The sequence below is a fragment of the Erpetoichthys calabaricus genome, chromosome 11 (assembly GCF_900747795.2).
Source record: "Erpetoichthys calabaricus chromosome 11, fErpCal1.3, whole genome shotgun sequence".
Classification (NCBI taxonomy): domain Eukaryota; kingdom Metazoa; phylum Chordata; class Cladistia; order Polypteriformes; family Polypteridae; genus Erpetoichthys; species Erpetoichthys calabaricus.
The window spans coordinates 137,873,685-137,897,596 of NC_041404.2; the positions used below are offsets into that span (position 1 = coordinate 137,873,685).

A 23,912-nucleotide genomic window follows, 5' to 3' on the forward strand; every position below is an offset into this window, starting at 1 on the left:
AGAGACTTCAGGTTTTAATTTTCAATAGATTTGCAAACCTTTGTGAAAACATTCTATCACTTTGTTATGACAGGTTATTCAGTGTGGATTATGGGCAAAATGGCCAAGTTGTCCATTTAAAATGAAATCCACTACTCAATAAAGTGTGCGGAAAGTTTAAGGTTCTCAAGCCCTTCTGTGTGTGCAGTATGTATGTATAAAATGTCCCGGACCCTGTTGGTCCCCTTAGACTCCCCTTGATGTCGGCCACATATGTAACATTAAGAAAAGAAGAGGAATGTGTGTGGGGGTTAAATGAACTGAGGATAAAAAGAAAAGACAGGCGCAAACAGCAAGAGAATGAGGGGAAGTGAGAGCACAGCAGAAGACAAATAAACAGTCAAAAATGTAACTAAGAAAATAACAAAAAGGAGAGGGAAGAAGTGGGCTATGGGAAAATAAGCAAGTGGAAGACCCAGAAGATGAGAAAATGGAAGAGGTGTCTGTGGGGTCTGAGGAAAATCTGAATGAGGGAGAGCAAAGAAAATGAAGTGAGGAAAACCGAAAGGAACAAAGAGGAGTGAGAGAAGGGGCACAGAGACACAAAATGAAAGGGGTCGGGGAACAGTGAGCATCAGTGAGAGAAGGACAAGGACAAAGAGTTAGAGGAGTAAAAGAGAAAGAAAAGAAAAGAAATACATGAATGACGGCAGTTCAGTGTGTAGCTCTGCTGCCCCCACAGGTCCGGGTCCTGCCTTCAAACCCCAGGCCAGATGGTTGTCTAAGTGGATTCTACATGTTCTCCTTTTGCCTTTGTGGGTTTTTTCCTCTGGTTTTCCTTCCATATCCTCAAAGACATGCAGGTTAGGCTTACTGGCAGATCCAAATTGGCTGAATGTGGGGTGTGTGTGTGTGTGTGTGTATGCATGTGGGTGGGCATGTGTGAGTGTGGGCCCGAGTGTGGAAGTGGCAGTGGGAGTGTGAGTGTGAGTCTTGGTGTGTGTTTGAGGGTGTGGGTGTGTATATGTGTTTGTGTGTGGTTTGGGTGGGAATGAGTGTGTGTGAGTGGGAATGTGTGTGCAAGTGTGGAGTGGGTGTGTTGGTGTGTGAGTGTATGAGTATGGGTGGGTGGGAGTGAGTGTGGAGTGTGGATGTGTGAGTGTGGTGTGGTTGGGAGTGAGTGAGTGTGAGCGGGAGTGTGGGTTTGTGTGTGTGAGTGAGAGTATGGGTGTTGGTGTGAGTGTGTGAGTGTGTGTAGACTGCAGCGTTGGGCTCCTGCTTTGCACTCTTTGCTGCCAGTATTGGTTCGGGCCCCCAGCAGCCATGAACTGGCCGAAGTGGGTTTGCAAATGATGTCACAAATGAAAATGAGTGAAAGAAGGAATGAGCAAGCAAACCAACTAGACTGGAAACCTGAAGATAAACAGAAAGAATAGGGAAGTAAAAAAAAGAAGATGTGAATGAGAGAATAAACAAGGCAAAACAAAAAAGAGGACTGAGAAAGGGAGGATGAGGCTGACCAGTTGGGGATTAAGAGTAAGGGGGTGAGGGAGACAAACTGAACAGAAGAGGATGGACACCGGGAGCCTAAAATGAGAGGGTGAGGAGAGGATGACAGGAAAACAGAAGACTAGGAAGGATGAAAAGAGAAACGGGGGCCACAAAATGAGGTTGGAGAAAATGAGGAAAGGGAATAAGGAATCGACCTACAATTGGAGGCGTGCTTTGCTTGGCGCCCCCTGTCTGTTAGCAGGTGAGGTGAGTTGTTTATCCCGGCATCGTCTATCAGGAGGTGCACGAGAGGAGAGGTGTGTGTTCAAGGGAGAGATCAAAGCTGAAGAGAGGAAGACGCCGCTCACCTGAGACCGGGCAGAGGAAGCGGCGTGTTGTGGTTGGGGGATTCGCGCGTACACAGAGTGATCTCCCTGGTGGGGCGGATTGCTCCTCGGCTCCCAGCAGAATTCCTCGCGCTCTCCACTATTTTTAGTTGGGGAAAATGACGCCAGTGGATTTTTTTTTTCGTTTTCCCTCCCTGCCTACCACCTGTGGTTTTTTTTTGAAGCAACATGGACCCTTATGTCAATCCTCGCTTAATTATCCTGTCAGGGAAGGTTGGAAATAATTAAATTGTCACTGGGGATCCCCAGGTCATAAGGTCATTTAAGAATGAAACAGCCATGGTGTGTTGGGGGGGGGGGGCTTTGGTTGCTTTGCCATCCTTTGCTCTCTGTGCCTTCTGGGATAAGCGCTGGTCGACCTGGCAGCCAGTTACCCACCAAGCCACACTATCCTTCTGCTTGAGCAAACATCTGTCTTGGCACCAGCCTGGGTATGGAGTGCAGGTGCATTTTGACCAGTCTGAGTGTTCCGGCCGGATGTTTTCTTTTTCCTCCAAACCTGAGGGAAAGATCAGCAAGTAAACAGGAAGTTCCTGCCAGCGTGTCCAGCCTTGCACGATAGCCCCCCCATCCCACCCCCCTTCTTCTCCATGGGGACTTGGTAGTGAGATTGTAGCAGTGAGAAGACACTGTTTGGTGACATCATGGATGTCCCCACCTCTCTGAGAGGCCCCTCCCTCACCTGACTATCACAACCATGCCACTGTGTCTCCCATCACTGGGCATGTCACCGGCTCTGCTTTAATGTGTCCCTGTTTTTTAGGTCCCCCCTTTATGTGGCTGTACCCGTTGAATCTCTCTAATCCCTACCCCACCACACTGTGCAGTGCAGTCACTTTTAAAATTAGGGCTACAGCTCCAAGCCAGATCTCGAGTACAAGCTGAGATATTTTGGGACTGCAGAACTATGGGCTGAAAGTGACCGAGGTGACCCCTTAACAGTCTGAATAACGCCCACCCTCTGAACAGATATGATCAAATAATTTTCAGCTGGACGTTTAAATTAGACCCCCTCATCTGAAGAGGCGTCCAAAAGCAAATAAAGAGTTTTTATTTTATATAGCGCCTTCAAACGCCCATAACAGCTGGGGGGGAAGGCAGGGGGGTCAAGCGATTTGCTCAGGGTCACACGCAGCAGACATGGAGTGGAAATTCAGCTCATATCCTTGTGGCTTAGTGACCAGTCCAGTGGTCATGCTGCCTGTGCTTATGTCTCTTCATGAGCATCCAGTCGTGGGCTCAAACCTCAATATAGCACCTTCTGTATACTGAAACAAATCTGCCTCTTTGGGATTCTTGCATTTTTAATATAGCGCCTTTGACCAGCTCAAACAAGAGGCTGTGCATTAAACAAGAGTTGCTGAGTGCTTCAGATTTTTGTGTGGCTCTTCCTGCCCAGTAGGTGGCGCTACTCGGAGCCTCACAGATTTAGATTTCAATTTTACTCAAGATGCCCACAGGGATTACTATTGAGGGCCACATTATTCAGCATTGTTGTACTGCTCTTCCTGCCCAGTAGGTGGTGCTACTTAAAGCTTCACTAATTTAGAATTAAAGTTTACTCTAGAGGGTCACAAGAATTACTACTGAGGACCACTTTAATCAGTATTGTTGTACTGCTCTTACTATCCAGTAGGTGGCGCTACTCCAAGCAGCATGTTTTACTTTTTCTTTTTTAATGTAGATGTCCACCAGGGGTGCTATTCAGCATCACATTACATTAAATATTTGTGCAGCTCTTACTGTCCAGTAGGTGGCGCTGCTCAAACCTGCACCATTTTTGATTTAAATTCTTCTCTGGATGTCTACCAGGGGTGCTATTCAGGACCACATTATTTGAGGTTTTTCTGCAGCTCCTACTGTCCAACTGATGGTGTGGGTCAGATCCTCATATCTTCAGAATTAGGTGTTGTTCTAACTATCCAGTAGGTGGCGCCTTCTGTGTGCTGAAACAAATTTGCCTCTTCTGGTTGCTTGCTTTTTATATTTATATATATATATATATATATATATATAGCGCCTTTGACCAATTGAAACAGGCTATCCATTAAACAAGAGTTGTTCAGTGCCAAACTGCTTCAGACTTTTGCGTGGCTCTTACTGTCCAGTAGGTGGCGCTACTCAAAGCTGCACTGCTTCAGATTTAATTTCTACTCCACCCCGGATGCTGTTGAGGACCACATTACATTAGTTATTTATGCAGCTTTTACTGTCCAGGTGGTGCTGGTCTGGACCTCACACCTTCACAGTTAGGCATTGCTCTAATTGTCCAGTAGGTGGCGCCTTCTGTATGCCTAAATTACCTCTTAATTGCTAGAATTTTTAATATAGCGCCTTGGACCCTGTGAAACAACAGGCCATTCCAAAACTAAGATGGCTTTGTCCCCTATACAGTGTCTTTCAGAATAAAGACGCCTGGTCCCCGTAAAAACTGCTTAGAGGATTCCCCTCACTAACGAGTTGATTAACGTCTTCCCAGGGTTGTCATTCCAAACTGGAGGCCCCCGGAGTGAGACAAGCGAGCGCGCGGCTGCTTCTTCAGCGCACATCTGTCTGGCCATGGGATCTCTGCCAGCATCTGCCAGGGCAGCTCCTCCGCTTTGGGTTTTGGGTGTTGCTAGTTATTTTGAGAGAATGCTGGGAGGGGGGCTACTGGTGGAGAGGGATTTGCTGTCGGACCCTCAGGCTGCAGAAGATCGAACAGCTGGTCGCTAAGGAAGCGCATTTGCACATCTTCGGTGGGTAAAATGAGAAGACAGGGAGCAGTTCCGCTCTTTAATCAGTTCTCACAGGCCTAAACGCTCTGTCAGCGCCCATTTAAATTACAGGGCATAGCAGCGCCTGCCGTCTGGGCCCGCTGCCTCGCCTGGCATTCGGGGACGCTCGTCTCAGTACGTTGCATTTACTAATGGAGTCTATCATCTTGTGATCCCCTAAGACCCTTTACAAGGAGAACTTGCTGCGTAGTGGGACGTGGAGATGGGGACTGGGCATATTCTGTGGGGACACCCACCATGGCTCCTGGTGCTTGGAGACACCTGGTGAGGTAGCTGGGGAGTCAGTTTGAATGGTCCGCTCAGGGCAATCAGCCCCCCTGTGAAAAGACAGGGAGGTCTCATGTTGTTAAGGATTCTCCTTTTTAAACATTGCTAGTAATGTTCAGGTGTTACCCTCCCTCTCCACAAGGGGGAGCTGCTCACAGCGTTCGTTTGTCCAGCGTGATGGACTCTTCACAGCCACATGACCTCCAGGATGAGGCCATTCACTGACAGGCTTCTCTGACTCTGTGCCGCCCCATGTTTTAGCACATCTAATAGGAGGTGATGTGGACTGTCCCAGCCACCTGAGGTTTGGGCACTGCCTACTGGACATGGCTCCTCTTCTGATGCCAATTTTTGGATTGCTGCTTCACACTGAAACACGGCTCTAGGTGCCCGTTAGTTACTCAGGGCCAACACCCAATAATCCTAATCGGCCTGCTCTAGTTGTCCAGTGTGGGGGCTGCTCGGGACCACACATCTCTGACCGTCCAGTATTGGGTGCTCCTCAAGGCCACACTCTCGCAATTTTAATTTTCCCTTTTGTAAGGACAACTAAAGGGGGCTATTCAGGGGTACACTACTAGAGATTTAAGGGCTGTCATCGGGTATCATGCTATTTCAGAGTCGAGTACTGCTCAGGCTGTCCAGTAGGGGGGGATGTGGAGAACCAAACCTCCCCAAATTAAAGCAAGGCTCTGGCTCTCCATTAAACCGGACTCGTTCAGTGCCAGGCAGCTACAGATTTTACTGCCCAGTAGGTGGCGCTGCTCTAAGCCTCACCATTTAAGATTAAGTTTCAACTCTTGATGTCCACTGGGGGGCGGGGGGGGTAATCTTCAGGATTACACACCTTCAGATTTTTAATCTCCAGTAGATGGCGCTACTCAAGGCCACACCATTTTAGATGTAATTTCCACAAGGTGGTCCCCCTCAGGACCACATTACTTAGAGATATTTAGGCAGCTATTACTTTCCAGCAGGTGGTGCTGGCCAGATCCACCCACCTTTAGAGTGAGAGAGGTTCTCTAGCTGTCCAGTAGGTGGCACTACACAAGACTACTATTTTAAAATTAGTTTTTGGTCAGAACATCCACCAGGGGGAGCTACGCAAGGCCACACACTCTCAGGTTTAATTTTCCATTTGAATGGTCAAATAAAGGGGGCTATTCAGGGGTACACTGCTAGAGATTTAAGGGCTGCCATCGGGTGTCATGCTATTTCAGAGTCGAGTACTGCTCAGGCTGTCCAGTAAGGGGGGGGGATGTGGAGAACCAAACCACCCCAAATTAAAGCAAGGCTCTGGCTGGGTGCTGACCAGGTCCACCCACCATCAGAGTGAGGGGCTCCTTTGGCTCTCCATTAAACTGGGCTCGTTCAGTGCTAGTACTGCATCAGATTTTTGTGCAGATTTTACTGCCCAGTAGGTGGCGCTGCTCTAGGCCTCACCATTTAAGATTAAATTTCGACTCTGAATGTCCACTGGTGGTGGTGGGGGGGGGGTTAACTCTTCAGGATTATACACCTTCAGATTTTTGTGCAGTTTTTAATCTCCAGTAGGTGGCGTTACTCAAGGCCACACTATTTTAGATGTAATTTCCACAAGGTGGTGCCCCTCAGGACCACATTACTTAGAGATTTTTGGGCAGCTATTACTTTCCAATAGATGATTCTGGCCAGATCCACCCACCTTTAGAGTGAGGGGCTGCTCTGGCTGCCCAGGAGGTGGCGCTACTTAAGACTACTATTTTAAAATTATTTTTTGGTTAGAACGTCCAGCAGGGGGTGCTATTCAAAGCCGCATTATTTTTGATTTAATTTTTACTGTAGATGTCCACCAGGGGTGCTATTCAGGACTACTGTACTTGAGATTTCTATGCAGCTGCAACTGTCCAAAAGGTGGCGCTGGTCAGAACCTCACACCTTCACAGTTAGGTATTGCTTTAACTGTCCAGTAGGTGGCACCTTCTGTATGCGGGCATGTTTAATATAGCACCTTGGACCTGGTGAAACAAGAGGCCGTTCCACAGGACATTCAGCTGCCACCAGTCTCATGTGCGTTTCACAAGCTGGCTTAGTCCCCTATATAGTGTCTTTTGGAATAAAGATGCCTGACCCTTGTAAAAACAGCTTGGAGGATTACTTACTGCCCAGTAGGTGGCACTGGTCTGGGTCACACACATTAAGAGTTAGATGTTGCTCTGAAGACTAATTCCAATTTTTGTGTGGCCCAAGACAACACTGATTTTATTTCTGCTCTGAATGTCCACGGGGGGGGATGGGGGGCTACTCAATACCCCATGATTTCAGATTTATTTTCTGCTCTATATTTCATCTAAAATGTAGCACTATTTTTTGACTTAATTTCTGCTTCAAAGCCATAGTGCTTGTAGATGTCCACTAGGGGGTGCTATTCTGGACCACCCTGCTGTTCTGACTGTTCCTCCAAGGTTGTTCCTCAGGGTCACACTGCTTCAGACTGCAGAGCCGCATTCTTCTGACCGGCCATTAGGGGGTGAGGCTGAGAGCCCCCTTAGCTCATGTTAAAGTGCTGGTGTGGCTGTCTAGCAGGGGGCATCCTTTGACCCCCCCTTAGGTTAAACGTTGAACCCGCATCTCGGAGACCTTGCTGGTACAGGCAGTACAAAGTGATTGCGTTTCATTTTTATTTTTATTTTATTCTATTTTGTGATATGCTGACTCGCTCGGGGGCAGCTTCCTCATTTGTGGAGGCGTCGCCCGGTGCGGTACCCGCTCTGCTCTGCTCCTCTCCGCTGTGTCAGCGGCACAAATGACTGACGATTTCCAGACATCAACGTCTTTTTCGCTCTTTTGCCTGCTTCTTCAGTTTCGGGAAGTGGAGCCCACGCCAAGGGGACGCCCCATTGTGCCCTCCCATCTGCCCTCTTTTTCTTACATAACTGTCAGGATTTAGCAGCGGAACCCGTCACGTTTTTAATTTGTTGTGCCAAGGAGATGTTTGTTAGTGCCAGTTTGAGACCACTCATTGATGTTGGCATCCCCCTAATCACCCATCAGGAGGGCACCTGGTGGGCATAGCAAAGGTAACCTAGCTGGGTGGTGCCATCCATGCATGACAATTATGGGGTTTAAATCCACGCCCCCCCCCCCCACCATGACAGTGGGTGTAATTTGCATGTTCCCCAGCATGCATCAGCATTTATTACAGTAACCCTGACCTCAGACACCACTTCCCAAAAATTTCTGGCAGCTTCCCTGATGTGGCACAGGCATGTCATGTTACTGAATGTGTGGTGGTCTTTATGTACCCCCCCCCCCAACTTCACATTAGTGCAGCCCACCTGGATGACCCCAGGAGGGCCCACACTTGGTGGTCCTCTTACACTTTGAAGGTTTTGTTTTGTAGACGTGTTGGGGAGGGGCATTGTGGGACCATCCCTGGCAAACTTGGGGGGCTGTTGGAGAAAATAAATTCGAACTGTCAAGGATTAGGAGCGGCCCCCCCTTGCGTTGGGGGGGGGGGCTCTCCCCATTGCCTTTGTGTTTTCTTGACACAAACAGCCAGTAGAGGGCATCTTCACCCCCTCAGCCTCTTTAATGTTGGCATGTTACGAAGCCCCCTGGAGTCGCACACGCCCCCCTCACCATCCCCTCCCCCACCATTTGTCCTTCAGTTCCCTTTGGGCCGTCATCTTGGGCCGCTGGTCCACCAATGGCTGAGCCGCGGCGGCCTTTTGTTTTAGTTCCTATTGTCCTTTACACTTATTGTGTGTGGGGGGGGTAAGTCGCCAAAATGACAGGACCCCCCCCCTCACGTGGGCCACTATGCCCACCCCCACCTGCTGTGAACCAGCCCTGGCCCCTCCAGCGGCCGAAACAAGGCAGCTCATTGAGCCGCGCACTCTCACGCACACGCCCCGGCGCATCGGCTGTGTGACTCGCATACCGGAGTGGGGCCGCATTGTGCAGTTGGGGGCGGCGCATCCAGACCCGGGGGGGTGGGGGGGGGGCTGTGGGAAAAGAGCGGCTGGAAGAGGAGAGAGAGCGCCGGAGATGGGGGGCACTAGCAGGACATCACGACAACTGGGAGGGAGGGAGGGAGACAGACATTGGAACTGGGGGACTGCAGGTCACAAGGTGGAAAGAATGAACCGGTGGCATCAAGCTGGCAAAGGTGGCATGTGTCGGGGATTAAAGGACTGCTGGGAGGTGGGACGCCCCAGTGTTTGAGAAAAGAGCCGTCACAAAGCGAGAAAGTGGAATTGGGGGGCTGCTTGTCACAAAGTGGAAAGAATGAGCTGGAAAATTGAGCGCCGCAGCGTTGAGAGTGGACAGTAGAAGGCGGGGTGTCCCACAGTGGCAGTGTCACAAACAGAAGGCGGGGTGTCCCAGTCACAGATAGGACAGCTGGGTAGGTGGGAGGAGAGCTGGAAAGTCAGGGGCCACAAAGTTAGGCAGAACAACTGGGGGCAGCTTGTCACAAAGGGGAGGGGATGAATCGAGAAATCAGGGGTCACAAGGAGGGGGGGGATCCCCAGGATTTGAGAGGACACCTAGAAAGTCCCAGTGTCACAAAGTGAGAAGAAGTGTATCGATAAAGGGGGGAGCTGGGGAGTCCCAGTGATGAAAATGACAATGGGCACAGAACAGGACAACTGGGAGGCCATGAGTATCAAGTGTAGGACATAAAGTGTCACCAAATGGGAGATGACAAGCAGTGCCTTGGACATGTGGGGGTTTGGGTGGGGTTCAGAGGCAAACTAATAGGTCAGGGGTCAAGGAAGTGAAGTTCAAGGGTAGCTTGTCACAACTGGGAAGTCAGGGGTCACAAAATCATGGATGACGAGGAGAAGGATGAGGAGCCCAGTTATGCCCCACAGCAGGAAGAGACCACCCTGGGGGGGGGGTGTTCCAGTGAATGAGGAAAGGTCTGGGACCCCCCACCTCCACCCTCACCCTGCCAACAACCACTTTCTAATTTACTTCTGATGTCCTAAAATTGGAGATGACCAGTAGGACACACACAGCAAATTACGAAGACAGGTGTCACAAATGGGAGAAAGGGGTGGCATGTCACAACATGGGAAGTCGGGGGTCAAATAGTTGGGGGTGACAGGAAGATGGCCGGATGAATCAGCCATGCAGAGGACAATGTGGAGGCGGGACGTCCCAGTGTGTGATTAAAAGAACTCTGGTGTCCCAATGCAGAAGATAACCGGTAATGTCCTGTAATGTCCTATGGGGGCTGAAGTAAATTAATAAGGCAGGTGTGACAAAACTGCTAAAGGAGCACCAGAAAGTGACATGTCACAAAGCCATGGAGGACAACTGGCTGGTGGGGCAGGAGTCAGGTAGAACTGAGTGAGGTGACAAGTAGGGCCCTGTACCAGGGGTGTGGCAGAGGCCAACTGGAAAGTCAGGGATCACAAAAGTGGGAAAAGGAACGTTGGGAGTTAGGAAGAAACTGGGATGTCAGGTGTCCCAGTATGGGGGTAGGGAGTGAGGACTGGCAGGTGAAGGTGTCTCGTTGGATTACTGGGATGCTGTGTGACCACCGAACTGTGAGGCAAAGAGCCTCAGCAAGGAGAAGGGCGAGCCAGGAGGCCAGAGGTCCCCTGTAAAGTAGGATCACTGAGACGCCAGGGGGACCCCATAAAGGAAAGACCATTAGGTAGACTGGGGGTCGCCTATAAGGAAGGATCACTGAGGGGTTGGGGGTCCCCATAAGGCAGGATCATTAGGAAGGCTGGGGGTCCCCTGTAAATTAGGATCACTGAGAGGCCAGGGGAACCCCATAAAGGAAGGATGACTGAGGGATAGGAGGTCCTCATAAGGAAGGTTGGGGGTCGCCTATAAGGAATTATCACTGAGGGGTTGGGGTCCCTCATAAGGAAGGATCACTGGTAAGGTTGGGGTCCTCTGGAATAGAGGATCACTTGGGAGACCATTGGGCTTCTGAAATACATCAAAACGTAGGGTTCCTTACTTCAATGTGGCAATGCATGCTGAAACCACTAGGTGGCATCACCATGTGAAGAAGCCACAGCTACCTGAGCATTTGATCTGCCAAATCTGTTCCGGGTGACAGAGGGGCTAGAGTAGAGGGCAGCTATAGATGGTGGGCTTGCTTGCTGTGTACAAGAACCTGAAGGCTGGCAGGGGTGGGTAGTCACATGAGAGCTCACGGCACTGAGCATATATCTGACCATCTGAGGAGGTGGGCTGGGGGACCACAAGGGGTCCAGTTTGTACCCCCCCACACATCATGCCACTGTGTGAACTCACAGGTCGTCTTCAAACATGTTGCCCCACTGAATACAAGTGGGGCTGGATGAACCACGAAGGCGCTTTATTGGGTACAAATAGATGGAAGGACCAATTGGCTGGTGGCACGTTACTAAACTTAGGTCAGCTTTCTTCATGGACCAGAATTAAAATTGGGCTGGTTCTGAAAAATGAATTGTAGAAATGGTATCAAGAAGGAGGAGGAGACGTCCAGAGGTGGCAGGCGGCCGTCAGAGCTGTGTGTGCCATTCGGATGCCAAGTGGTTTTTAAATGTGCTCTTTGTGGTGTGAGCTAGCGCCCAACCATGTCTGCCTCCATGTTGGCACGTAGTTTATGAGACAAGGGAATTAGTGTTGCCAGGATGTGTGGGCACAGCGAGCCAGAGCGCCAACTGGCATGGAGATGTAGTTAGGCGGAAACTCCTGGCTGCTGATGTCCAGGTCAAATTCAGCCTTTCTTGGTCACCTGCCAGTGTGCCCATTTTGTTTTTCCGGGGGTCACCATACTTGGAGTTTGAGATCCTAATAAGGAGCTCTGATGCCCTGTCCTGCATGCTAGTTGGCAGTGCCCAGGCTCATTCATAGTCCTGTCCGGTCTGTTTATACGTCCTCAGCCTGAGGACGTCGGCCAACAGGAGTTTCCTGCAGTGTGTTTGTCTCGTACAGCATGTAATGTTGGTGATGCCCACCCCATGCAATGCCAACAGGGCCTAATTGTGGTGAAGGTGCAAAGCTGGCATCCACCACTGTTATTGGGTATGACTTCCCTTGCTGCAGATCATGGGTGACTGCTGCCATCTGTCTCAATTTGTGTGCCAGCACATGGCTGCTACCTGCTGACCTGGCATTTTGTGCCAGCAGTCCTCTTTACCCTTTTTAATGGTGCCAAGGCCAAAAATGTCATTTGTGTCCCTGCTGGCTCCAGGCTCCAAAAAAGCCGTTGGCATGCGGGAGCAGGAACAGATCCTCTAGTCAGAGCTTTTGATTAATAGTCAATGAAAGAGCCTTACCGCAGAGGGGCACAGGATTGGTACTGTAGTGCAAATGGGCATCTGGAGGTCTGCCTCCAAAACTGACCTGCCTAACTACATCTTGGCACTCACTTGGCATTTCTCTGCTTTTATTTTACTTGTTGGCAAGTTCTATAAATCCATCAGCTTTGGGGCACTTCTGAATCCACAGAATGGGCACTCAGTGTGGTGCTTCACTCATCTGCACAGATTTGGCATTCATGTTATTCGAAATCATATTGTTCACAATGTCACCAAATGAATGTCTAGATGTTCTTGTCACAGTACCTACACTCAGTGGAATGTTCTCAGAAGGCCAAATTCACATGGCACACAGTTGACATTTCAGTCTGGCCTGTAGTTAAATGGCACAGTCGGGGCAGTTTGAAATTCTGATTGTTGTGTTTATGGGGTACTGAATGTATATTTAAATGGGCATGTGTTCATAATCTGTGGCACAGATACGTTCTTTAAGTATCCTGATTCCTATCTCGCCATGGTGCCAGGTTTAGGACCAGGTGCCCGCTGCCCGTAGTTAATTTTCACTCCTTTGCTCTCTTCTCAGGATGGCTACTACTCCCACAGGCCCAAGGAGAAGAAGATGCGCACTGACAGTAACAACGAGAATTCGGTGCCCAAGGACTTTGAGAACAGCGACAACAGCAACTTTGGTGCCCGCTCCCAGCCCCAGAAGTCACCCACGAGCAAGCACAAGGAGCGGCTCCAGGAAAAGGCACAGGCAGAGGACGGCCTAATCCCAGCCAAGGGCTCCAACGAGGTCATCCAGTACGGCGAGCGGAAAAATGTGGTCCTGCGCCAACCTGGGTGGAATGGCACTCACCATGAAGTCTCGGACAGCAGCAAAAGGGGTGCCAAGCAGCAGCAGCAGCAGCTGCAGCAGCAGAGCCAAAAGCCTCAGCTGGTACATCAGAAACAGCCAGGGCGGCAGGCCAGGCCAGAAGGAGTCCCACCTCCGACGGGCATCCAGATCAGATATGAGCAGCCCCCCAAGTGTGAGATCTCTGGCAAGGAGGCCATCTCGGCTTTGTCCCGTGCCAGGACCAAGGAATGCCGACAGCAGATCGCTGAGGTGTACTGCCAGCACAAGGAGGGTCGTCTGATGCCAGACAAGGTGCCACGCCTGTGCCCTTTGGAAGGTGGGTAACCCGTTCATGGGCTGGAGAGGTAGGGTGCTGACAGGGTGACCTCACTGGAGGGTGACAGCATTTGTGGTGTGCCAGGGGTTTGGCACTGGTGTGTTTTGGGATTGTATTTTAAAATTTGTGTCTGCCAACACGTGGCTTTACATGCATCCCTTTGGGCACAGAATGGAGGTGAGGAATATCAGGACACCTCAACATATTGAGTGACCTGGCTGGACATTTTGGGCCTGACCTGGGGACACAATGGAGGGTATTGAGTTGGTCACAGGTGGCAGACTGGACTCCTCGGCTCCTCTTCGATGAGATTCTGCGCTTAGACTGGAAACACATGGGAGGCTACTGGCATCAGGTTTGACCCAATCAGGTCTCGAGGGCACAAGGTGGTGAGATACCCAGTTGATGAAATTAATAGGTCAACATGGTTTGCCTGGTGAGTTGGGTGCTGACTGTGGGCATCAAACTTGTCCCTCTGTCCTCTTGTGAGAGAGGCTGCTGTTGGTCAACCTGATCCCAAGGTGGTCAGCTGGCCTGGAGGTGGCATTGAGTGTGAATGGGGAGTCACTTTGACTTGAGGTGGCTTGAGAATGAAGTTTGCCTGAGGTGACACTGGGGATAAACTGGGCTCTTCATGAGGTGACAGAACATAAGGACATAATGGCATTCAGTGGTGAGACTGGGATGGTGGACCCCACATCTTCACTTGATTTGGTGCAAGGGGCACCAATGGCTGAAGGGAGATGAGGATTGGGTACTGTGTACCCTCCAGTGAGGCAGAAGGTGGCAGGCACCACACTGGACGCCAAAGTCACTGCTGCCGGACATGAGGAGGTGATGTGGCTCAGCAAATAAGCAACTGGCTTCATGGTGTGTGGCACTCGGGAGGAGGTAACATGGACAGCCGGCCCACCCGAGTCCCCCCAGTATGCACAACTGCTGTGTTTGATTGGCACAGACGGGCATTTAGCAGCTGAAATTCACACTCTCTCCCGAGCGTCTAATCTCGCGCGCACCACAAGTAATCTTTACAAACCTGTCAGCGTCGGCGCTTTTAATTGCATTCTCTGGGACATATTTGCCGTTGAAGATGTCACCTCGTAATTACAGGCAATTTCTCAGGGGCTGTCAAGCTGCGTCAGGAGGGCTTCTCTGCCAGCGCCTGTCGGTGCCTGAGGCGGGGTGCCTGCTGCGCCACTAGGGGGGCGCCACAGTGGGCATCTCACACCTTGATGAACTTTGGTCTTTTGTGGACTGATGCTCTGTGATGGGTGGTAGTGGCTGGGGGTGGGGCATGACATCACCTTGCCCCGCCTTACAAATGCCCTAAAGGGGGCAAGGATAAAATGCCAGGCATTCCCATTTGTTGGTTTATTTGGATTGGCAGGTCAGCTGCCCAATGAGCTCATGTTGGCACATCTCATTTAATCTCTGGTGCTTAATTAATTAGGCACAGCTGAACCGGTGACAAGTGCCAACCAAAGCCCAGGTGCATTCTGGGACATGTAGTCACATTGCCGCCCCACTTGGGAGGAAGAAATCCTGATAATGTGATGAGCTCTCAGTGTCTCTCTCTCTCTCTCTCTCTCTCTCTCACACACACTCGCCTTAGAATGCACACTTGGGGTCTAGAGTACTGGTGGGGGTCTCACACCCTTCGTGAGGACCCCTTCCTCCAGGTGCGCACTCTCGGCCACTATATCTCTTATATGGTCTCAGAGTTCCACAGCCTGCAAGCACTCCACACACATTTACTTCAAGAGTCTAGCTGGGGCCTCACTCTATGATGCATTCTGAGCCAACACACACACACACTCTCTCTCTCTCCCCATCCTGCATTGTCACTCCAGCTCTTGCCCACATTATTCTTCTCTAGTTGTGCTCTAAGGGTCTCGAGCTGTGTCATGGTGTAGGCCTGTTCAGTTCTGCAACTTCTCACTTCCTACTCGACTTTGCTGACATTCACTTCTAGGTCCTCACTACCTTATGCACCCCTGGGTTCTTGAATCATCTCCCCCTCTAGAGCCACACAGATCTGCCCTCCTTTACACACTCTGCACTTGATTTGCTTCTACAGTAGAGCCGCACTGCCACCCTTGGGGTCTGGAGTTATGACATGGCCACACACAATGTTAATTCTAGAGCCTTGTGCTGATACAGTGGACTCTCCCGCACACATTGTCCATCCTACTTTCACTCATGTTTTCACACACACATACACACACACGAGTGCGCTCCTGTCTAGTAGCACCCTTGGGTTCTCGAATTGAGACAGGGTCTAGAGCCACGCAGATTCTCATGTCCTCCTTTGTGCGCCGTCTTCTTCACTTCACTGACATTATCTTGCAGAGCCACCCTGCCGCTCTTGATTCTAGCCCCTCACTCTTACACGAGACCTCCATCCTGCCTTCACACTCCAGTTCTTGGTGCTTACACCTGGACCTTCACACCCACACACAGGCTATTTGCTGTCTAGATGCACCCTTGGCTTCTTGAGCTGTGACAGGGTCTCGTGCCACACTGACCCTCTTGTCCTCTCGTCCTGACTTCACTGACATTTACTTCTAGAGCCACACTGCCCCCCTAGAGTCCTCAAGTTGTGTCCATGTTCACACACATTCTCTTAGTTCTAGAGCCTCACTCATGCACAAATTCTCCATCCAGCTCTCACCCTTCAGTTCTTGGGTGCTGACACCTGGATGTTCACCCTCGCACACAGACCCGCTCTTGTCTAGACCTGCACCCTTGTGTTTGTAGGGTGTGACGTAGTCCAGAGCCACCCGGGTCTCTTGACTTCAGCGACATTCACTTCTAGATCCACACTGCCTTATGGGTTCTAGAGTTGCCCTGTACCACCCACTCAGCAACCCCACCCCCCACCCTCCCACCGCATTTGTCCATAGCTTCTCACACCGAATGTCACAAGTCGTGTTTGGAGGCCCACACAGGTTTTTATGGGCAGTCACCCCTTCTGACACTCCTCTTTGTGTTCCTAAGGCCACCTAAATTCTCATCTCTCCAGTGTCACTCCTCTCTCTGCTTTACTGAACTTTCAGGTTCTCGTCTAAACACACACACACACACACACACACACACACAGACACAGACACGTTTTGGTCCCCAAGTAGGTTTCTCGCGGCTCCTCTAGACCGCCATTCCTACCTTCATGTTCTCATAAGGTGGTCACACACGGCCTCTCCAAGCTGGATCGTCCCACTCCTGGCAGCCGCTATGCCAGCATGGCTGAGCCCACGGACGGAGAATGGGCAGGCACCCACCACGCTGAAGCACACACGTGTCCCAGCACATGACAGCCCTCTAATTTGACCCTTTGCATGGAAAAAGTGCCGCCGGCCGTGGTCAGCTCTCACCAGCCCACCTTCTAATAAAAGTAACAGGGGAGTCTAAAAATACCAAGGCTGCCGATTAGGGAGGAGAGGCCCAGTAATCGAGAGATAAAAACTCTGCGGCCAAAGGCACCGAAGGCGTGGGCTTCCTGTGGCTTCCAGATTTAGCCTTGGCGGTGAAGGGGTGCTGATTGCGCCCCACAAGAAAGGCTGCGTGTGATTATAGTAATTATCTGGGAGCGGGCATCTCCAGCTGCCGTCACGTCCGCCTCCCCTGCTGTCCCCTTTAGGGAAAGAGACCACTTGGAGTTTGTGGCTTTCCCATTTTTATCCTAATGCCACTTGTGGGAAATGGCAGGTGCCTTCATCTGAGAGTCTGCTCCTCCTCCTCTTTCTCGCTTGCCACTTGATGTCACCTTCTGCCATTTTTGTGCTTGTGGCCAACGCCTCAGATGACTGGCAGAAGAGTGCATATGTCTGACTGGACCATCCTATCTAGTTGACACAATTTCTTTTTTTTTTTGTTCCTGATTTTCTTGGGTTACAAGGAACTTCAGCTCTACAAAGTTCTTCCTGTGGCTACTAGCTAGTCGGGCCATCAAGACCTTTGAAAGTTCTCTTCAGCATCTTCTTTAGGCTAAACAATTCTGGAGCTCTCAAACCACCAGACACCTTCACCTCATGACCTCCCTGAGATACCAGAAACCTAAACTCCATGAGGTTCTTTTTCTGGTTCTAACCTTCTTGGACCGTCAGGAATGTTGAGTGTCCCATTGTACCTGCCCTCTCATTTCAACGGTTCTTGAACTATCCATCCAAATGGACCATCTTGATCCTGATTTTCTTGAACTATCAGGAACTCAGCCTCTACAGTGTTTTTTCATTCCAGTTCTGAGCTTTTTGGACCAACCAGAATGTTGAATGTCCTCCTAAACTTATCTTTTTGGGGGTGATAGTTCTGAAGCTGTTAAGCCGCAAGATTCATCCAACTGGACCATCAAGCTGTCCTAATGTTTTTTTATTCCTTGGACCATTAGGGATTTCAGAATTACAAAGTTCTTCCTGGTTCTGAACTTCTTGTTCTACTAAACATGTCACTTCAGCCCAACAGTCCTGAAGCTCCCTGGCCACCAGACACCATCACCTGGACCATCTAGTTTGTCCTCAAGTTTCTTTGCTCCTGATTTTCTTGAGCCACCACAAGGTTCTTCTTTCAGTTCTGGGAACATCAAAACCACTGAGGTCCCACCTAAACCTTCTCCTCTTTGATCAACACTCCTGAAGCTCCCTGGCCACCAGACCGTCTAGTTGTCCTCATGTCTCTTTACTCCTGATTTTCTTGTGACAGCACAAAGTTCTTCTTCTTGCAGTTCTCGGACCATCAAGAACTTTGAGGTCCCACCTAAACCTTCTCCTCTTCGCTCAACAGTTCTGAAGCTCTCTGGCCACCAGGTACCTCCAAATGGACCATGAAATTATCCAAACACATTTTCTTGGCCTCTCAGAAATGGCTGCTGTGCAAAGTTCTTCTTATGGTCCCAAGTGGCTTGGATCACCAGGACCACCTCACACTTTCCTTGCTCCTTTTGAATCCACGTCGATGTGTACACCAGGTAATCGCATTCTTCTCCAAATGCTACTCTGGATTTTAACATATTCGAGATTCTGAGGTTCCTGACCATGAGGAGCTCCCCCAGACAGGACTATAAGATCCATCTTCTTGATCCCCTGCACAAATTCCTCCTCTTAATCCCCAACCAGACTGATACGTGTGTCTACTTTTGTTTCTTTTTCACAGGTAAAGCCAACATCAACGTCCAGTGGGACGAGGACTCGGTGGAGGCTCCTGTGCAAAACCCTGTGCGGATTGCGTTTGTATTGGTGGTCCACGGACGGGCATCTAGGCAGCTGGCACGGATGTTCAAAGCCATATATCACGTGGATCACTACTACTACATCCATGTGGATCAGGTGAGGGCAGGAATGACGAGGACCAAGGTATATCTCTCACGAGTGAGGGTGGTGTAAGTGAAAGCTTTGACTTTCCTTTAGGGAACCATAGGTGGTCTCCATTTTTTACCCACAAGCCAATGCTTTACTCTTCTGATGCCAGCCCTGCATTGTCATCTAGGGAAAGGTAGGTGGGCCAGTTTAGGGGCAACAGTTCTGTTAATGCTGCTATCTTTGGGTTGTGGGAGAAAAAACAAAACCTATACAGATCCAGAAGGGAAATGCAGACTAAACGTAGACCATGACAGGACTAGCAGCTGTGCCGCCGTGCCTCCCTTATGTTAATCCTCTTATTTAATTCTCCATCACTTGCAACTCCTTGACAAGCTGAACCTTCTTCTAATGCATGTCCAGCTGCATTGACCCTTGACCTTCCTTCTCTGTGTGTAGCGCTCCAATTACCTGCACCGACAAGTGGTGGCGATCGCCTCCCAGTACCAAAACGTGAGAGTCACACCCTGGCACATGTCCACCATCTGGGGAGGAGCCAGCCTGCTGACCATGTACCTGCAGAGCATGAAGGACCTGCTGAACATGGCGGACTGGAAGTGGGACTTCTTTATCAACCTGAGTGCGGCAGACTATCCCATAAGGTGGGTACCACGCTTTGTTTACCTGTGGGGAGGGGGAAGATCTGAAATGGACGGGGCGCTATGAGAAGATTGGTGAGGTCCATCCCTGCCGTGGTATGTTCTACTCTGGTGGTGTCACGTGGACATGGGTAAGAGGTGACTTCTTTCGATGCCAATTGCGCATCCAGTGGTCTCAGCGGTAGCATTTGTGGCTCTGTCTCCTTCCTGGTGGTCCAGATAGGGTCATTCCACAAAGAGAAACTGAGACACCCAGAGTCATTCTCTGTGCTGCTTGTGGGTGTCACAGAACACCTTCGGGGGCTCAAGTGTGTCAGCTGGAGTTACTGCCACTAACTGCCCAAGTGTAGAAATAATAACTTGTAATGTAAGTAGGTGCCAGGAGTCAAGGCAGAGAGGGTAAGACCTCAAAAATGTCAGATCTTATTCTAAAGAACGGCAATCTGCCCCTCCCCGGCATGTCAGCCGTTCCACCATCAGGGATGACTTTGCTTCTTGTGTGGGTGAAACATTCTGTCAGAGCAAACCTGTGACACTCTCACCTCTCGGTGAAGCTAGCGGAGTGTAAAACGCGATTTCTTGACGCTCACATTGGCACAGCGGGTGCCGGTGGGCGTATCTGGAGCATAAGAATGGCCAACCCTTTCAAGTGAGTGCTGAGGAAATTGTCCTTTATTAAATTGCCACTTTCATTGCAGGACTCTGAATTGTTGTTTTTCTTTCTGCAGGACAAATGACCAGCTGGTGGCCTTCCTGTCCAAATACAGAGACATGAACTTTCTGAAGTCGCATGGCAGAGACAACGCCAGGTACATCAGCAGGTCCCTGGGGCCCATCTCGTCTCTCTCTTCTTCTTCTCCTCCTCCTACACCCTGTTTCTTGTTCATTGCTTCCCAATTCTTTTCTTCTGTGCTGAAAATTCTCCTCCTTACGATCCTCTTCTTCTTCCAAGTAACCATGTTTCCTAATATTCGTATTCTTATTCATTTTATATTTTATATTTCCAACTTTCTACTTCTGCATTCCCTCAATCACTCCACCTATCAGTCCTCCTATTGTTTTTTTTTTTTACTGCCCTACCTCTCAGTCCTCTTTTTTTTATCCCCTTAATATTCCTTCACCCCCATTTCCTCCACTTGTTTTTTTTGATCACCCCACCTGCCAGTCTTCTTCAGTGGTCTATCCCTCCACTCACTCCTCTTCTTTATTCTTCTAATCGTCTCAACTCCATGTTACACTTCTTGAGAGTCTTGTTTGCCACCCAGTTTTGTTCTCCTTATAGTTTTCAGATTCCCTACTATTTCTTTTGAACATCCCACTTCTCGGTCCTCTTCACTCCTCAGAAACACTTCCATCTTCTGAGGATCCCACCTCCCAGCCGTGCTTTTCAAGGGCCAAGCTAACTGCTTTTCTTTAGATCGCACCATCTCTCAGACCGCCTACTGTTTCTTATTGTCAGCTCCCCTCTCATTCCTCTTCTTTTGGCCACTCCACCTACCGCTCAATCCTCTTGTCCTTCCTCACTATCACTCCACCTCCTATTCCTCTGCTTATTTCATTTGACCATCTCAACTATTGACCATCGGTCCACTTCTGTTTTCCTTTGGCCACCCTGCAAGAAATTTGCTTAGGTGACGCCCCCAGTTACATGTTTTCATTCAGTGCTGCAGGATGTTGAGCTTAGGCCAGGAAATTCAGAGTGAATGCTACAGCTGTCTCAGCCAATTGAGGCTAAAGGAGAACTACCAATCCCATTGTGACGAGTTGGGCATCTGACTACAAGTCTTCTTTTCATGGTGGGCTGGCTCCATTTTAACCCTCACTACACCCACCTCATCTACCAATCATGCTTCTTGAAGGTGAAACTGATTCCCAGCCTTTCATTCTTTTCCTCCCTCTGACCCTCTTTTGACCACCCCTGTTCTCAGTCCTCTTCTTTCATCTGGGACATTCAATTTTCGAAGTACCCCATTTCCCAGTCATGCTTGTTCAGCACCAAACTAACTTCCAGTGTTTACCTCCTTACTCCATTTCATCTCTCAGACCTCCTATTGTTTCTTTCCCTCACCCCTTCCCCAAAATCCTCTTCTTTTGACCATCTCTGTCCTCATCCTACATCAGGATCACAAAGTTTGCTGAACATGCTATCTTGCAGTCATGTTTCTTCAGGACTTCCAAAACTTAAAAAAAAAATTTTTTGACCTGCCCACTTTTCAGTCCTCTTGTTTTGTGAGGATGCACTCTATTTTTTGAACATTCCATGCCCCAGCCATGCTTCTTCACAACCATTCTGCAGCTTCCTAAGAGGTCTTTTTCCTTTACCCACCTCCATGTCTCAGTCCTTTTTTTTTGCCCCCTCCTAACCCACCACTACCAGCTCTCTGTCCTCTTCTTTCCTCAAAAATCTTCTGACCATCCTGGCTCAGCACCAAGCTGTCTTCCCCTGATCTTTGTCTGCTTCACTTAGAACCACTCTTTCTCTCAATCCTCTTATTGTTTCCTTTGAGCCTTACACCTCTCAGGGTTCACTCCATCCCTTCCCCTGCTTGCTTCTACTAAACATTCTGTCTCTTCGTCTTCAATTCCTTACTTCTTTTTCCGTTACTTTTGCCACTTTCCTGTCATCTCTTGTCCCCTGCGTCTTTTGCCCCGCGACCCCATAAGGCTGTTCAGGTACGGGGGGGGTGTCTGCCTGTGATTTTTCTCCCAGCCCCTGTAACCTTTGTGTCGCTCCGCTGCGCCCTGATAATCACAGCGTGCCTGACTGAAGTGTAAGGCTGTAATTAACACATAATGTGCTCTTTGTTTCTGAGTTTATGTGCGGCTCCTTGTCGCGCGATCAGGGAGAGGCGTTGATTTTATTTGGTGTTTACTTTGCCTAAGTTCCATCTGGGTGACTCTGAACGTATCTTGTATACCTGAAATTCCAAAAAAGTGGACGCAATGGATGGGCACAATGCAGTGAGCTTCAGGCTTATGATATCAAGTTCAAGTTCAGCCTTACTGTCATTTATACAAAGAAGATGAAATGCTTACTTGTACGTCTTGCGATACCACCAAACGATACACAAAAAGCATGCGCAGAATGCATATAATATAGATGTATATAGAAATACATCTATATTATATAAGCTTTATGAACTGTAGAAGATGGCTTGAAATCTAAATAATCAATGTAGACCTCCATGTTAAGGCGCATCACAAAACATTTATGGTTATAAAATGCATCACTGCAAATGTATTTGATGTGCCATCTGTAGGAATGACACATGCAATGCATATGTCTCTGTTATATGACATCTGGTGTGGGATCTATTAAAGCAGCATTAATGTTTGTGATGCACCATCTGTTGGAATGGAAAATTCAGTGCATTTTATTGCTACAAATATTTGTGATGCACCATCTGTTGCAATAGGCAGCACAGTGATGCGTTGGTAGTGCTGCTGCCTGGCAGTAATTAGACCAGGGTTCACATCATATGTCAAACCTGAATGGAGTGTGCATGTTCTCCCCATGTCTTTGTGGGTTTTCTCTGGGTGCTCTGATTTCCTTCCACAGTCCAAACATATACAGGTTAGGTGAATTGGCTGCACTAAATTGGCCCTAGTGTGTGTTTAACGGGTGTGTGTGTGTATGTGTTTGCCCTGTGATGGACTGTTGCCCTGGGCAGGTTTGTCCTGCTACCCTGGGCCTGGACTAGAAAATGACATGACATCTGTTGGGATGACAAATGCAACGCATATATGTCTGTGTTATATGTCATTTGGTATAGGATTTGTAAAATTAGCTTTAATGGTTTTAATGCACCATCTGTTGGAATGGAAAATGCAAAGCATTTTATTGCTACAAATGGTTGTGATGCATCATCTGTTGGAATGGGCAGCATGGTGGTGCAGTGGTAGCACTGCAGTCAATAACTAAAGAGACTGGGGTTCACATCACGCGTCCTCCGTGAATGGAGCTTGCATGTTCTCTCTGTGTCTGTGTGGGTTTCTGCAAGGTGCTCCAGTTTCCTCCTGCAGTCCAAAGACATGCAGGTCAAGTGAATTGGCTAAGCTAAACTGGCCCTAGTGTGTGTTTAATGGGTGTGTGTGTATGTGTTAGCCCTGTGATGGACTGTCACCCTGGCAAAGTTTGTCCTGTGACCCTGGCCTGGATTAAGGTAGATTAGAAAATGACATGACATCTGTTAGGATAACAAATGGCAATACATTTCATTAATTCATATGTTTGTAATGCGCCAACTGTTGAAATAACAAATACAATGCATATGTCTCTGTTATATGCCATTTGTTATAGGAGTTGTAAAAACAGTGTTAATGCTTACCATGCACCATCTGTTGGAATGGAAATGCAATGCCATGAATGCTGTTATATGCCACTTGATATGGGATTTGTAAAAACAGTGTTAATTTTTGTGATGTGCCATCTGTTAAAATGACAAATTCAATGTATTTCATCACTACAAACGTTTTTGATGTGCCATCTGTTGGAATGACAGAGACATAGAAACTGGGTGGACACACTGTACACAGACACACATACATTTATCTTCAAACAAAAGAAAACAAAACAGTAAAAGGTTTGTTTAATGTCCTGGCGGGTTTTATGTAAA

General features: G+C 49.0%; 1 protein-coding gene across 4 annotated transcripts in view; it reads left to right on the forward strand.

Moving 5' to 3' along the window:
- xylt1 (xylosyltransferase I) overlaps positions 1-23,912 on the forward strand; it is a 98,990-nt gene that overhangs the window by 35,284 nt on the left and 39,794 nt on the right. For all 4 annotated transcript variants that reach the window (XR_007936275.1, XR_007936276.1, XR_007936277.1 and 1 more), the window contains exons 2-5: positions 12,758-13,349; positions 18,495-18,667; positions 19,097-19,299; positions 20,025-20,105. Coding sequence is in view for 1 of the 4 variants with exons in the window: in XM_028814073.2 (XP_028669906.2) it covers positions 12,758-13,349; positions 18,495-18,667; positions 19,097-19,299; positions 20,025-20,105 (1,049 nt within the window). In the remaining 3 variants the exon portion in view is untranslated. The remainder of the gene's footprint in view (positions 1-12,757; positions 13,350-18,494; positions 18,668-19,096; positions 19,300-20,024; positions 20,106-23,912) is intronic.